Consider the following 15,307-nt stretch of genomic DNA (forward strand, 5'->3'; position numbering starts at 1 on the left):
GGTACTTCTAGGGACCTGTAAATTTTCAGTTCTTCCAAGGTGGTATCATAAGGGACGAGGTGTTTCCTCTCCACAGCCACAGTGAGCTTCACCATACCAGCACTCCTCCTCGCCCCAGGACCGCCCCTCAGAACTGTGACCCAGATCCAAGCACCCGTAAAGCAAGAGGTTCCTGCCTCAGCACTGGCAAAGTGATCCTTGCAATCCCTCTCTGATCAGGCACTTCATACCCCCTCAGTCTGTGGGCTGGAAATTCAGGAAACAGTCGCTGCCCCAGACTTGCAGCTGAGACCTAGCTCCCCTCTCACTGCAGACACAGACTTTTCCCACTGACCTTCCACATTGTCTTTGGCGTTCTTGGGTTGAGAAGTCTGGAAACTGCCACAGCTGCCTGCGATTTGATTCAGTTCTCTAAGTCCTGCTCCAGGGTCGCTGCGGCCTGCGCATCCACACCTTACCATGCTCCTCTCCCTGCCTGGTGCGATATACCTTTCTGATCAACCATCCAGGGTGTCTTTGGCTGGAAATTTGTTTCACTCTGTCTTTTTGTGGGTTCTGCTGCTTTAGAATTTATTTAGAGCCATTTTTTTAGGTATTTGGAGGGCTTTGGGAGAGAGCTTAAGACAGTTGCTACTTTCCCTCTGCCATCTTGGCTCCACCCTCTGTTCTTTCTAACACATCCAGAATCCACCATCATCCTGACATGTTAAAGAGAAAAGGGCAGTGCTAACAGCCACTGCTCTGAAGAGTTGAAATACTTTTTGTAGTTGGTAATTTTAAGCTTTTTAAATGTGGATGGCATTCATGCACACATGTATTCTCTCCCCTATGATGGTATAAATAAGCTAAGAGAATGTTATTTGTGGAATCTTCTAAAGTACATCTTCAAGTAATTTCACTGTGTAACTAGAACAAAGGAATCCTGAGAGCCACTCCTATATATCCTGTGTGTCACAATCGATATTTGTTAGGTTCATTTGGTTTAGATTATATAGTTATATAAGATAATGGAAGTAAAAACAACACTAAAGGCAGCCTACTCTGATTAAAGCATAATTGCCCAACTTGGTCCTGCAGAACAGATTGCAAAATGCTTCCTTTCTTTCAGTAGACAGATACGGAGCACTAGGGATGCAAAATGGTACCCGATGTGCCCAGATGTAGTGGCTGCATTGGCTGGTTTTCTTCCTCTGTGTTTTCCTCTGTTACAGGGGAGGGTTATTTCAGGAGAAGGGGGTGTTTATCAGAAAAAGTTTCATTTTGAAGACAAAAACATCAGTAATACTTGACAAAAGATAGATAAGGGTACTGGATCTTTGGTAGTAAGGAAAACATTGGGCTATAGAAGGTAGGGGCAAAGTAAGGTGGCACAGTGGATAGAATGCTGGGTTTGGGGTCTCTTCCTGGGTCAAAATCTGACCTCAGTTACTTACTAGTTGTGTGACCTTAGGCAAGCCACTTAGCACTATTTGCCTCAGTTTCCTTATCTATAAAATTAGCTGGAGAAGAAAATGGCAAACTACTCCAGTGTCTTTCCCAAGAAAACCCCAAATGGGGTCATAAAAAGTCAACTTGACTGAAAACAACTGAAGAATAATAGCAAATAAAAAGCAGGAAAATCGGGTTAGAGTTCTCGCTCTTTGACTAAGTAGCTGTTTTACATTGACCAAATAACTTAATCTCTCTAATTTTCCTTTCCTAATGTATAAAAAAGAGGGGGTAAATCTGGTAATCTCAGAGGTTCCCTTCAATTTAAATTCAATTTAACCAACATTTAAGTTTCTTCCTCGTTCCAGGCATTGTGCTAGGCACTGTGAATATTAAGATAAACAGTGATTCCCTGCCTTCAGTGAATTTACTATGTAGCTATCACATGTATGCAAGTATTATAATTATTAATTCAAGTTCAAGTTTGGTTGGGGCAAAGGACAAAGACATCCAGATACAGTGCTCTAAGAAAATTTGAGGAGGCAGATATTATTATGATATCAGGCAGCAGGCTTGAAACCACTGAAGATTTTCATTTGAGGGGTTCCAGGAAGGTTTCATTGTGATATCTGACCTAGGCCTCAAAAGAAGAGAAGGATGTTAGGCTGATATTAGGAAAGAAATGCATTCCAAACTTGGAGAATGGTATATGCAAAGGCACAGATTTGGGTCAGTGCAGTATGGAAGGGGGAACACACTATCGTCTGGTTTGATTGGAATGTAACATCTATGAAGAGAATTGGCATGGAATGAAATTGATAGTTTGGTTGGATACAGATTATTGAAGGCCTAAATATCAAGTTAAGAAGACTGTATTTTATCATGAATGAAGTGGGGGTCCTTAGAAATTTTTGAGTAGGCAAATGACTTGGTCAGATCTGTGCTATAGGTAAATGGTTTTGTAAGCTGTGTGAGGGATGAATTGAAGAAAGGAAAGACAAGGAAGGAAGCCCAGTTTGAAGGGTATTACAACAGACCAGGGAAGATGTCTTGAAATAAGATGTTGTGGTAATATGTAGGGGGCATAAAGATATTTTGGGGGGAGAATGGAAGGGTTGCCCTAAAATCTGTACTCAGTGAAGACATGTCTGAAGAGCATGGAGATAATAAGGTCCAAGTATGTCTCTCTGAGATTTTACCAGGAGCTCAGCCTGCACCAATTAGGCTAAAAAGAATGAGCACTGTCTTCACAATACTGATTTCATTGTGCTATTATTCTGTCCTTAGAATTTGTGGCAAATGATTCTGTTCATAAATTTGCAGAGATTAGAATGGGTTGAGACCATGCAAGTCATCTATTCAAACTCTCCTCATTTTACGGATGAGATAACCAAGCCCCAGAGAGGTTGTGGTTTGTGATGGGTCATGTAGGTGGCAGATAAAGATCCCGAGATTTGAACACAGGTGCTCTGACTCTAAATCCATTGCTGTTTTCAGTATACCATGATAATGGGAATGTGGATATGGCTGATTAAGGAAAGAAGAGAGTCAAAAGTGACTCCAGGGATGGATGAGTGGGATGATGATGATGCCACCAAAAGAAATAAGGAAGCCAGCAGGAGGAGTAGGTTTGGGGGTAGGGGCAAGTTAATTTTACTTGACTGAGGGTCATAGCTCTTCTGTGTTGGTATTCTGCTTCTTCCCACAAAGGTCTAGGCATGTACCACTGTAGTACTACAGAATCAGCATGACATGAAGACCATAGGGAATTAAAGTTTGCATAAGAATTTGATCTTCCACAGTCTTTCGTGGGACATCAAATTGGCATCATTAAATCTGAACAAGAATAAAGTGGAAGCTATTGTTACAGGGTACAGAAAGATTATTACATTTGCTGCAATCAAGCTTTATGCCTTTCCTGATAGATTTCAAATGACTTCCCCTTACTTCCTCTATGTTCTAGACATAAAGGATTGGAATACTTGCTATTTCACACACATAGAATTCAATCAATCAATACTTCAACCATGAATAAACATTTACTAAGCACCTACTATGTGCCAGTCACTGCACTAAGCATTCCATCACCATCACCTATCTTGATGCCTTTACACAGGCTGTGTGCTATGTTTGGAATATTCTCACCTCCATCCCTTGGAATCCTTTTTCTTTCTTTAAGGTTCACCTCCAGTTGGAGTCTTTCCTTATCACCTGGGTCTTCCCTTATCACCTAGTCCTGCCCCTCCTTGAATATTTTCTATTTATTTTGTGTTGACTTCTTGGCATACATGTTCTTTTCTTCTAGTAGATTGTAAACTCCTTGAGGACAGGGAAGTTTGCGTTTTTTCTTTTACTCTACCATATCTAGCACAGAGTCTGGTAAGTAGTAAGTGCCTGATAAATGCTTGCTGTTACAATTGATGACAGTGACATTATCATAGTGAAGGTGTTTTGTGTACAAGGTTCCCTTGAGATATCTGAACATGAGAGATACTGGATCATCAACAGAGAGGAATAGCAAAAAGGCCCAATGCCTTTTGTGCCATTGATGCAACTATACATGAAGTCCTGAGCCCTGTGCTTTGATCTCCTCTGTCCTTCCCCACTGTCTTTATCCACTTTTATTATCTTCACCTAATGCTGATAATCACTTCTTTCCACCTCCTTCCTTCATTCTGCTCGCTGTGGAGACTCTGGAATATAGACATAGCATTGATGAAGCATCAAAACCATATTTCTGTTTAATAAAAAAAAAAACCTGTGGGGACTTAGAACTTTCTGTCCTAAAGTTTTTTTCCCCATTTAACAAAACATGAAGGAAGAAAGGCTAACAAAGCACCATTATAGTTCGTCATCCCTGGGGACATAGGAATAACTTTCTAAATGGATCCTGATGATTTTACCTATGTCACCATCAACCTCAGCATTTTTAGTGTTAACATTAGTCATGATGGTATTCTTGATAGCAATCCTTTTGAACAAATATGGGGAATAAATCACAGAAAATTATGTTTTGTATTCTGCCTACCTCAAAAAAAGGAATTGCTGTGGCATGCTATGTTAAAAGACACATTTAACAGGAAAATTAAGACTAAAACCAGAAAAAAAAAACAATTAAAAAAAGTAGAGAAATAGATTACCAGACAGCTGGAATGAGTTAGTTCCTGCAGGTAAGCACTGAATTTAACTTTGAGTTCCCTAGCAGCTAAGGCAAAAAGAGAAACACATTGGATTATGTAGTATTTATTGCCCAATAAAAGGAAGCATGCATATGAATTCATTTAAAGGGACAAACTTTTCCCCTGATGCTGAATTTTAGAAAGAACTTGTCACATAGATCCTAATACAAGGCACAGTTGGTAACCTAATAGATAATATCTTCGACTCTGGTTTTGCAAAGAATGAAAAACCATTCATTCTTCAAATAGATTTTAAAAAAAATTAGCTCTCTTTAAGGAATGAAAGCAAAACCTTAAATCTTAACTAAGTGAAGATATTTCTGCAGGGGACTGAGAAAATATATTTCAGATATGTTGCTTTCAGGAATTTACCGGGACTCCAGCTAAGACAGATTAAGCAAAAAGGACTGTCTTTAAAATACTCTCATTTTTCTGCCCCAAACCTTCAATGAATCTCCATTGTTAGTAGGATAAATTACCAATTTTTCCACCAGACATCAAAGGTGCATCACTGCTTGCCCTTAACTTGCTTTTGAATCTTTACCTCCTTTTATTTCTCTACATGACCCCTTTGCTTTGTGGATAAACTGGTTCAGTTCTTGCCCCTGAATATGTCTTTTGCTTTGTAATCTTTAAAATTTTGCTCATGCCATTTTTCCCACTTAAAATTATTTTTCCCATCTCTGATTAGATCTCAGAGGGATTGTTTTATCCATTCAACAAACATTTAAAAAGTATCTGCTATGCAAAGGGCCTGTGCCAAGTGCCAGGAATACAAAGAAGAAGCAAAAACAGTCTGCCCTCAAGAAGCTTATTTTCTATTGAAAGACTGGGATATAACAGTTAAATAAACACAAGGTAATTTGAGGAGGGGGGGAGTACTGCTTATCAAACGACCCAGGAAAGGCTTCCTGTAAGAGATAACATCTGTATTGTGCCTCAAAAGAAGCTAAGAATTAAAAAATGCAAAGGTGAGCCATTCTCATCAAGGGGGCACCATGGGCAAAGACACCAAAGTGGGAGATTGAATGCTGAGTTCAAGAAACAGCAAATCGTCCAATTCAGCTAGAATGTAGGCTCTTTGAAAGAGAGTGAAGTGAAGCAACTCGGGATAAGTAGGCTGGAACCAGGCTACCAAGGGCTTTACCAAACTGAAGAGTAGGTGTTTTATCCCAGAGGTAATAAGGAGCTACTGAAAAGTCTTAAACAGGGAAGCAGCACGGTTTGTCTCATGCTTTAAGGAAATTATTTTGGCAGTGGTTTGTATACTGGCCGCACGCCGACCTTCTGCCGTCCGTATGCCGGTACCCGCTCCTCCTATAAGAAGCACACTACTAGAGTCTTACCCACACCCGGGTCTTCGGTCCTCAGCCAGATCACCACACAGAGACGAGCCATCGGGAGGCGCCAACACCAGAGCTTTATTCAGAGGCCAACACAGCAAGCCATCATAGCAAGTCCAAGCAGCAAGGCCAAAGCAACAGGGCAGGAGCCAGGAGAGCGCGCGTGTGATCTGACCACGCTTGTTCCTAAAAACCTACCTAGCCCCTCCTCCCCAGCCCGCTTACTAGCCAATGATTGTAGGGTCAGATACCGGAAGGGGCTGTCTGAGTTTAGCACACCAAGGGGGAGGGAGTGACGTAGGAGGCTAGGACCGGATATAGGAAGGAGGGGTCTGGGATTAGCGCATAGACAGAGTACGTGACCTAGGAAGTCAGACTCAGGAGGGGTCTGGGGTCAGTGCTGCACAAAGGGACCCAGGAAGTCAGGAAGGTCACAAGAGGCGTCTGGGGATGACGTTGCATATAGGGAGGGGACTAAGCAGAGGGAAATCAGTCCTCTGCCGTCCCACTCACACGTGGCACCGCCCCTTGCCTCAGGAGCTCAAGCTGGCTACTTCCTTGTACCCAGCTTATCTCACAAGCACCGCCCATTGCCTCAGGGCTTCTCTGTATCCAGCCCATCCCAGTTCACCACGACTCTGCCTACCACAGCCCCTACCTCGACTTCCAAAATACCCAGATCTTACCCTACTCTTGCCACAGCGCCCAACCTGGTAGCTGCCAACATCAGACAGTCCCTCACAGGTTTGGAGGACAGAACGGAGAACAGAATGTTGAACATCTACCTCTCATTAGTTAGCCAATACTACTTAGGCTACTTACCTCATGGGTAGTGAAGAAAGTGCTCTGGAAATCTTAAAAGTGCTGTATCATAACGTACATTATCATTTTGTTATGCGCTTATTAAAGAGAAAACCAACGTTCCGGAGATTGCTTTGTAGAGTGACCCTAGCAGCATTAGGCTTATGTCACCAGCCCTAACTGTCATGGTGAGCAGCCAGGTGTCTCAACCACTAATAGATGCTCTTTGAATCTTTGCTACACTGTTCATAAATAAAGGAAGAAAAACTGAAAACATGTTTATTGAGGTGCAACAAATAAAAAATACCGAATCACTTAAGAATGTGGAGACTGATTAGAGACACCTATGGAACGTGGTTCTGTGATCTTAATACAGTCATGATGAGTTCAAACTTCAGCTGAAATGTGGAACCAGACAAAATCATGGTTGAATGATAGGAACTGTGCTGGTTCTAATTCATTCTAATGATTCAGCAAGAACTTATCAAATGCTTATTTATGAAAGAAACTATGAGAAGTGCTAGGAATGCCAAGCAAAAACAAAAACAATCCCGCCCTCAAGAAGCTTACATTCTAATAAAATCCCAGAACCATAAGCCAACTGCTAATGTCACAATGACTTTGATGACATAATTATTATGTGTATTGTTTTCTTGGTTCTAACTACTTTGTCTTTCGATGCTTCTCTGTATTCTATTCATATTATTCCATTATATTCCTGTTCTACAACTTGTTGAGACATTCCTCAATTGAAGGGCATCTACTTCTTTCAACCCCCCTTCCCCCAATTCTTTCTAACTATAGAGAGTACCACTATAAATATTTTGGTGTATACGGAACTTCGTTTTTTGGTCATTGGTGTTGGAATATATGCCTAGCCGTGGCATCTTTACATCAAAGGGCATGGACATTTTAGTCACTCTTTCTGCATGAATCCAAATTGATTTCCAGACTGGTTGCACCAATTCACAGATCCACTAACAATGCACTAGTGTATGCATCTTTCCTGAGTCTCTCCAATCTAGATTAGTCCCATTTTTGGTCATCTTTGACATTTTGCTGAGTGTGAAGCAAATACTCAATTATTTTTATTGGATTTTTCTCATTCTTAGTGGTTTGGGGTGTTCCTATGTAGTTATTGTTTTTGTATTAGTGGTTTGGGTCATTTTTCACATGGTTATTAATAGTTTATAATTCTTTTGTGAACTCTGTAATTATTCATTGACTATTGATTTCCTGGAAAATGACTTTTGATCTTATGCATTTCTGTTAGTTGCTTATATAGCTTAGGTATCAGATGCTTATCAAAGATAATTATTTGATACAATCTTTTTCCTATTAACTTTTCTCTCTTTCTTTTTTAACATTACAATTGCTAACTACCATTCTCAATTAACCAAGACGAAAAAGAAACAAAGAAACCCTCTTGTAATGAATAAACATATCCAAGCAAAACAAATCCATACAATCATCATGTCCAAAAATACAGGTTTTTGTTCCTCGTCTCCATCGGTTTGTGCTTCTCTGTTGGGAATGCAGAGGCTGGTGGCAGGGGAGGGATGCTGGGTTAGGCTTTAAGGATTATCATTGTCTACGGTTAATTCATAAGGATTTAACCTTTTTGGCGTCTCCTCTTCTTTGTCCTATGGATTCAGTTGCACTTGTTCTATATCTGGTGTATAATTCCTCTTTTTTTGGGGGGGGTTGTTTTTAAGAATTAAAGGGGTCTGGAGAAAGTGGGTACCATGCCATATTTCTGGTCACATGACCCAGAAGTCTCAAACTTATTTTTTTAATCTGTAAAAGAGACAAAACCATACTTATACTAAATATCTTTATAAAATTATTGCTAGGAAAATACTTTGTAATCTATTAAAAAGTGATAAACAAATGAGCTATTAAGTTTAATATTATTATTAATGGAACACTAGTTCCATTATTGTTGACATGAAAAGCCAAAAGCCAAATTAAATTTTGAAAACTGAAATGAATTCTTCTCCAATCAGGTTCATCTAGCAAAAAATGTGATTTTGAAGTTGACTTCTGTGTGATGACACTTGATGGTAGTATGCAGGTGGGCTGGACTAAGAAGAATGGAATTACTAGTACTTCACCTCCATACCACAATCACAACGGAAATGAGTCTGGTAAGAATGTTTAATGAATAGATTTATTTTCTGATTTTTGGCATATATTTGGGGGTATTCTAAGAATTCTCCTTAAAACAAAGGAGAATGATATTTATTCTTATGTTTCTTTACCCTGTTGGTTTGAGGAAGATACAGTTTTGCAAAATTAATAAGAATTTTTCTCCATGATAATCAAGAGAATAACTTTCAACCACTATTATTGAAGTAGAAGCTGCTTGATTGGTTATGACTTTCATTGGTAAGTTATTTTTTTAAAAGTAGTGATCAATAACCATGTTCTCAAATCTTAAGTAACTTATGACTACTTTGATTTCAGTTCACGTCATCTACTTTTTGTGTCTTTTACTGCCCTGTCTCAAATATTCACTGTCTCTCAAAAAAAAATCAAAAGTCTTCTCAATATCATATGGTCTATAGTTACTCTTCCTTCTCTCCCTAACTCCCTGCTTCCTTTTCCTTCTATCCACTGTCCTCTTTTGGTGCTCTCTCCTTCTTGCTCTGCATCTCTTCTGAATTTGATTGTCTACATGAAAGACTAAATTCAATAGCTTTTGACTATTTTTAAAGATGCTTCATCAGAGTAAAAAGTGACTGAGACTAGAAATATATTTAGTTATGTGCATTTAATAATAACTGATAGTTCTAGAGTGCTTTAAAGTTTGTAAAATGCTTTACATCCTGACAACCTTGTGAGGCTAGGTACTATAAGCATTATTATCAGCAGTGTTGTTTCATAAAGCAGAGAGGGTTAGAAAAGAGTAAATTCAGTTTAAAGAAAACCTGGCAAGACATTCAAAGTCATCCCAAGGTCATTTAAGGATGAAAATGGAAGAAGGAGAGCATACAGAAGAAAACTGAAAAAAGACCTGCAGACCTTTATAACAAATTAGTTTGTCCATCAAGGACAGTGAAGTCAAGACACTTACATCATAACATTACAGTCTAGGACATGCTTAGAGGGAAAGTAAAAATGGTGCCAAAGAGAACGAAGCAGAGATGGGGAAATCAGATGGATTGGAATATATATATATATATATATATACACACACACACACACACACACACACACACACACACACACACACACACGTACATACACAAAATGTATACATATATTCTCTCTATGTATATAAATAATGATATATGAATATAATATATAATATTATATATATATGAATTTTTGCTGAAGTGACACAATTATGAGGGCATAAGGGATTGATAGATAAGTCATCTGAGGGAGGGGGAGATACCAAAAAGCATAGTTAAGATGAAAAGTGAGTGAGAAATAGCCACTGATATTTATGTCTACTTTTCCATCTATCAAAGAGCTTTGAGATTCATCTATACATAAAAAGGGCATCCTAATGAGGATATTAGTAGGGAATAAAAAGTTTTCTCAAGAAATATTTAACAATGGATCCAGGGTGGCTAGGTGGTACAGTGGATAGAGTACTGGCCCTGAAGTCAGGAGGACCTGAGTTCAGTCTCAGACCCTTGACACTTACTAGCTGTGTGACCCTGGGCAAGTCACTTAACTCCTATTGCCTCACACACAAGAAAAAAAAGAATAGATCACATCTTTATTATTTCACAACTAAATAAAAGATGTAGAAAATGGAAGATTCCACTGAGCTTGTTGTTGATTATGAAAAAGCCTTAATGTCACTTTTTAAATAAATTATTTCCCATTCTTAAATCAAAATCTTTCCAGATTCTTTGGAAGATACAGTGATAGCCCCAATCAAGGTCCCATTTGATGAATATAAACCTGAGTGAGGTAAGACATAAAACAAGGAATTAGAAGTTTGCCATAGGTGTTTGCCACAGTGTTAGAGGAGACCCAGTGCATGGTTTAGGTTTTCCTGTGGAAGGACTCCATGTGCTTCTGTTTAGAGATGATGTGGTGTTGATTACATCAAGCCTCAGAAGCTTGCAGAGCTTTCTTCTTGAGATCTGTAATCATTTAAAAGAATTTTGCCTAAATATCTTACATAGGAAAGACCAAGTAGAAGACATATGTCTTTATCAGGTTATAGAATGTATTTTGATGGGAAACCAATAAAACTTGTCCATCACTATGAATATCTGGGAAATACAGTACATACCAACAATAAGTTTGGACCAGGGTTAAACAGGAAGAGAAGAAAGTGAGCTGGATTGCATTCAGGAAATTGCAAGGTTCCTTTAATGACCCTAAGCTTCCCAGGTACATCTTTTTTAAAACCCACATAATGTTAGGGTTGATATGTAGAATCAAGACAGAATACTTCAATTAAAAAGGAATATCTTACAGAGGGCAATGGAAACACTCATAGCAGATGTGAAGAAGCTGTAACATATAATCAATAAGGAACTTTAAAGAGGAACAGAAGTAAAAGATATCTGATAGGACGAGAAGATGGGCGGGTCAGGTGGCAGGAGTGGCAGACGACAGATGGACAGCTAGTATGCTTCCCTGATACCTTCACAATGTCAGGATAAGTCATTAAAAGGCTCCACCAAATTGAGTGCACCTTCTTTAATTAAATAATGGAAGGACTTGTATAACAAGCACATAGGATGATTGACAAAAACTTCCAAGTGGATGCGATTAAAGATCTACTTGAGTATTTACATATTGACAAATTTAGGTTAAGAGCTTGAGGGACTTTGTCCATTGGCACACAGCTAATAAATATCAGAGATAGGACTTTAGGGTTTTCAGACTCCAGATCCATCATTCTATTCATTCTGTTAGTCTATGATGTCTCCATTAAGCACCTTTGTTTCTGAAAACAGATTATTTATTTTAAAGCTTTCATTTGAATCCATTGTGATTCAACCTTATATCTGTTCAGTATTCTAGTCAAATACAGAAATGCAGATTAGAAAACAAATGTTCTTTTCCAGTCTACCTCTAATAAACAAAATTGTTGTTTCCACTCTTACTTGCTTTGTTGTTAAGTAAACATTGGCCGGGTGGGATCTGTTTTTCCAAGTCACAAAATTACTTCTTAATTATTATAGAAAATTTTTAAATAATTAACTTTATGGAATTATTTTTGCCTTTGCTCCAAAACATTGTTTGTATTGTTCAACATATAATCAGTGCTTTCAGAAGTTTTGAAAGTCAAGGATGAAAATCTATTAGAATGTTTAAAATACTTCTCTGTCAATATTTGAAATCCACTAAAACTCAGTGCAAAGTAATTAAAGCATCATATTGATTTTTTGTAAAATATGGAATTGGATTCAAATCAAATCCTTGTGATTAAAGCAAATTCAAATAAGGGTCTTCAATTACAGTTAAACATTTTTTAAATGAAGAGAATCATTGTGTTAGTCTTAACAATAATTAAAATAGTGCCAGGAAAAGAAAAATAATATGAGTCTGAGACTCATTGTTCTGTTCCTGAGTAAGTAGATAATACTTTTAATAATTCTAGGGGCCAGTTGATGTCAAAGTGGACTTATTCTGTTATTTATAGTGCTTAATTTGCTAGAAATATGAAATCTAAAGGTTGTTTATGATGCCCTATAATTATGAGAAGAAAGTAATTTACCTTGTTAGTTTAAAGTTTTAACTGTAATGTTTTTTTCTTTTATTCTTAAATATCAAGAAGTTTTTTTTATCCTGATCAACTAATAAATTATTAGCTAAAATACATAAATAACAAAACACATGCAATGTGCCAAATTATCCAGACTAATTCTAATATCATTTTAGCTACTGTGTGACCCTGACCAAAGTACTTTGCACCTTAAGTTTCCTCATCCATAAAATTATTTTTCTGGAATCCAGATTTGGCTGTGCTGTTCCGCTGTTCCAAAACCTTCATTGGCTCCCTATTGTCTCTAGGATAGCACTTCAACCTAGTTCTTCATGATCTTGCAGGCAGCAACCTTTTTAGTCTTAATTCATGTGCCCTCCTTGACTTACTATCCTATTAGCTATTTCCATACCTGATGTTCTCTCTTCCATTTCACTTGCCTTTGCACAGGTAGTTTACCCATGTCTGAAATCTACTTCTTCCTCATTGCTACCTCTTAAAAATTTAAAACACATCCTTTAAAATATGTCTCAGTTGCTATCTCCTAACAAGAGGTCTTTCCTAATTTCATTGCATTTCCTTTTAATGCCAATTATTAGTGTTCTTACCCTCTTGAAATTGTATATATAACACTATAATTTAAAAAAAAAACTATTAACTTATCTGGGTTCATGTTGTATTTCTCCAATAGGATATAAGCTTCTTGAATGCATAGACTTAATATTTTTTTCTTTATGTCTTCTGTGACTAGCATAGTACATTCTATACAGTAGGTACTTTATAAATGTTTATTGAATTAGTTTGAGGAGACTGGTCCAGAGAGCACCAAAGTTCCTTTCAAGTTTCTCATTCTATGATTCTATCACTCCTATTTCATTTTATCCAAATGACTCCTAGTGTGTTGTTGTTGTTGAGCCATTTTTTCAGTTGTATCTGACTCTTCATGATCCCATTTAGGGTTTTCTTTATTTTTTTTGTTTTTTATTTTTTTTTAGACATTTGGGGTTAAGTGACTTGCCCAGAGTCACACAGTTAGTAAGTGTCAAGTGTTTGGTCTGAGTCCAGATTTGAACGCAGGTCCTCCTGACTTCAGGGCCGGTGCTTTATCCACTGTACCACCTAGCTGCTCTAATTTGGGGTTTTCTTGACAAAGATACTGGAGTGGTTTGCCATTTATTTCTCCAGCTCATTTTACAGATAAGGAAACTGAGGCAAAAGGGATTAAGTGACTTGCCCAGGGTCACACAGCTAGTAAGTATAAGAGGCTAGATTTGAACTCAGGAAAATGAGTCAGCCTCACTCTGTGCACTGTGGCACCACCTAGCTGCTGACTCCCAGTATAATCCAGGTCTAAATAGAATCACTACGGAAACATCCATTTGATTATGTGAGGCTGACTTAATTCAAGTGTATTTATGCAATGAATATGGGTTACAGTAGACATTATTGGATGACATATATACATCTCTGAGATCATACATTCATCAAAATATTGAACAACTGAAAATAGTTCATGATTTCTGCTTCAGATTTGTTGAATTGAATATGTCAGTGACAGCTATGTGCTTGGAGTACTCAAGACCTTTGGCCTTTTACTCAAGAGTAATAAAAATCTATAGTCCAAAGATTGATGAAAAAGCCTCTCACACTTCTTGACAGAGAGATAATGCCCTAGACATGCAGTATGAGAAGTGTATTCTCAGACATAGCTAATGTGTTGATTTGGCTTGTTGGACTGTACATATTTATTATATAAGAGGGATTCTACTGGGGCTTTGGGATAGATTAGCTAGATATGCAAAGAAGAAAGAACATTCAAAAAGACTTAAAAAATAAATAGAAGAAAACCAAAGAAGGGTAGAAGGGTACACATTCAAATAGAATAGTTTTGTTGCTATCTTGCTAAATATTATATGCAAATGTTTCTTTAAAATCTGTAGGTAACAGAAATGCATCGTTTCTTATAGAATAATTTTGTGCTATGTATATTCAAATGCTTGTTGATGAGGAAGTTCACAATAAAAAAGAAAGTTGAATTATTTTTAAAAATGGATAATATGGAGAGGTACACACTGATGTATATTTCTAGGACATTTTGGTGCTATATGAAACATTGCATAATAGATAGATTGATGAACTTTAAGTGAGTAAGATTTGGGTTTGAAATTGCTTCAGATATTTTCAAGCTGTGTGACTCTGGGCAAGTTGCTTAATCTATCTGAACTTTAATCTCAGTATCTGTAAAGAGAGGACAATAATAATAATAATAATACCTACTTCAGAGGGCTGTGAAGCCCAAAAGAGGCAAATGTCTACAAAACACTTTTTAAACCTTAATGTATTATAGTAATACTGACTATGTACCGATTGTTTATAAAACTAAGTTTAAAATCCAACTTTTCAGAACTGGAATTTTGAAATCAGTTGACTTTGAAAAATACTTTAAACTAAATGAATAAACGAAAAAGCATCGTGTTTACTGTATGGTCTGATCAAGCTACCCAGAAATCTCTTTTTCTCGTTAAAAAATGGCCATCGGTTTTCATTCCTTTTCAGAAGAAGAACATGCTAAATTGACTTTTAACTACAGTTTTACTCTTTATTTCTATTGGTTAGTGTTGAGGGCAGCGTCCAGGTAAGGACAACTATTCAGTGACATTGCTAATCCCTCAAGGAATCCTGTTACCTTTAATTTTTTTTTTTTAATGCTTTTAGCTTTGGGATTGTTTCTCTCCTTGCTCTCAGTCAGTCTCAGTTTTGTTATACTTTTAATCACTCTTTTGTGTTTCTACCATTGCTTGGTTGGACAGCCATGGGGACAGAATAGTGTGGGTATGCGGCAGTGGCAGATGGGAAACAGCAGGAAATTTGGGAGC

The 15,307-nt window shown here is 37.6% G+C and overlaps 1 protein-coding gene across 1 annotated transcript in view; it reads left to right on the forward strand.

The window, feature by feature from the left end:
• Positions 1–15,307, forward strand: part of MALRD1 (MAM and LDL receptor class A domain containing 1) — an 832,608-nt gene that overhangs the window by 11,728 nt on the left and 805,573 nt on the right. Inside the window, 1 exon segment of the mRNA XM_027847861.1 lies at positions 8,758–8,898. Within this exon segment, the coding sequence (XP_027703662.1) occupies positions 8,758–8,898 (141 nt within the window).

Source organism: Vombatus ursinus, unplaced genomic scaffold, assembly GCF_900497805.2.
Source record: "Vombatus ursinus unplaced genomic scaffold, bare-nosed wombat genome assembly UNPS02005459.1, whole genome shotgun sequence".
NCBI classification, from domain to species: Eukaryota; Metazoa; Chordata; class Mammalia; order Diprotodontia; family Vombatidae; genus Vombatus; species Vombatus ursinus.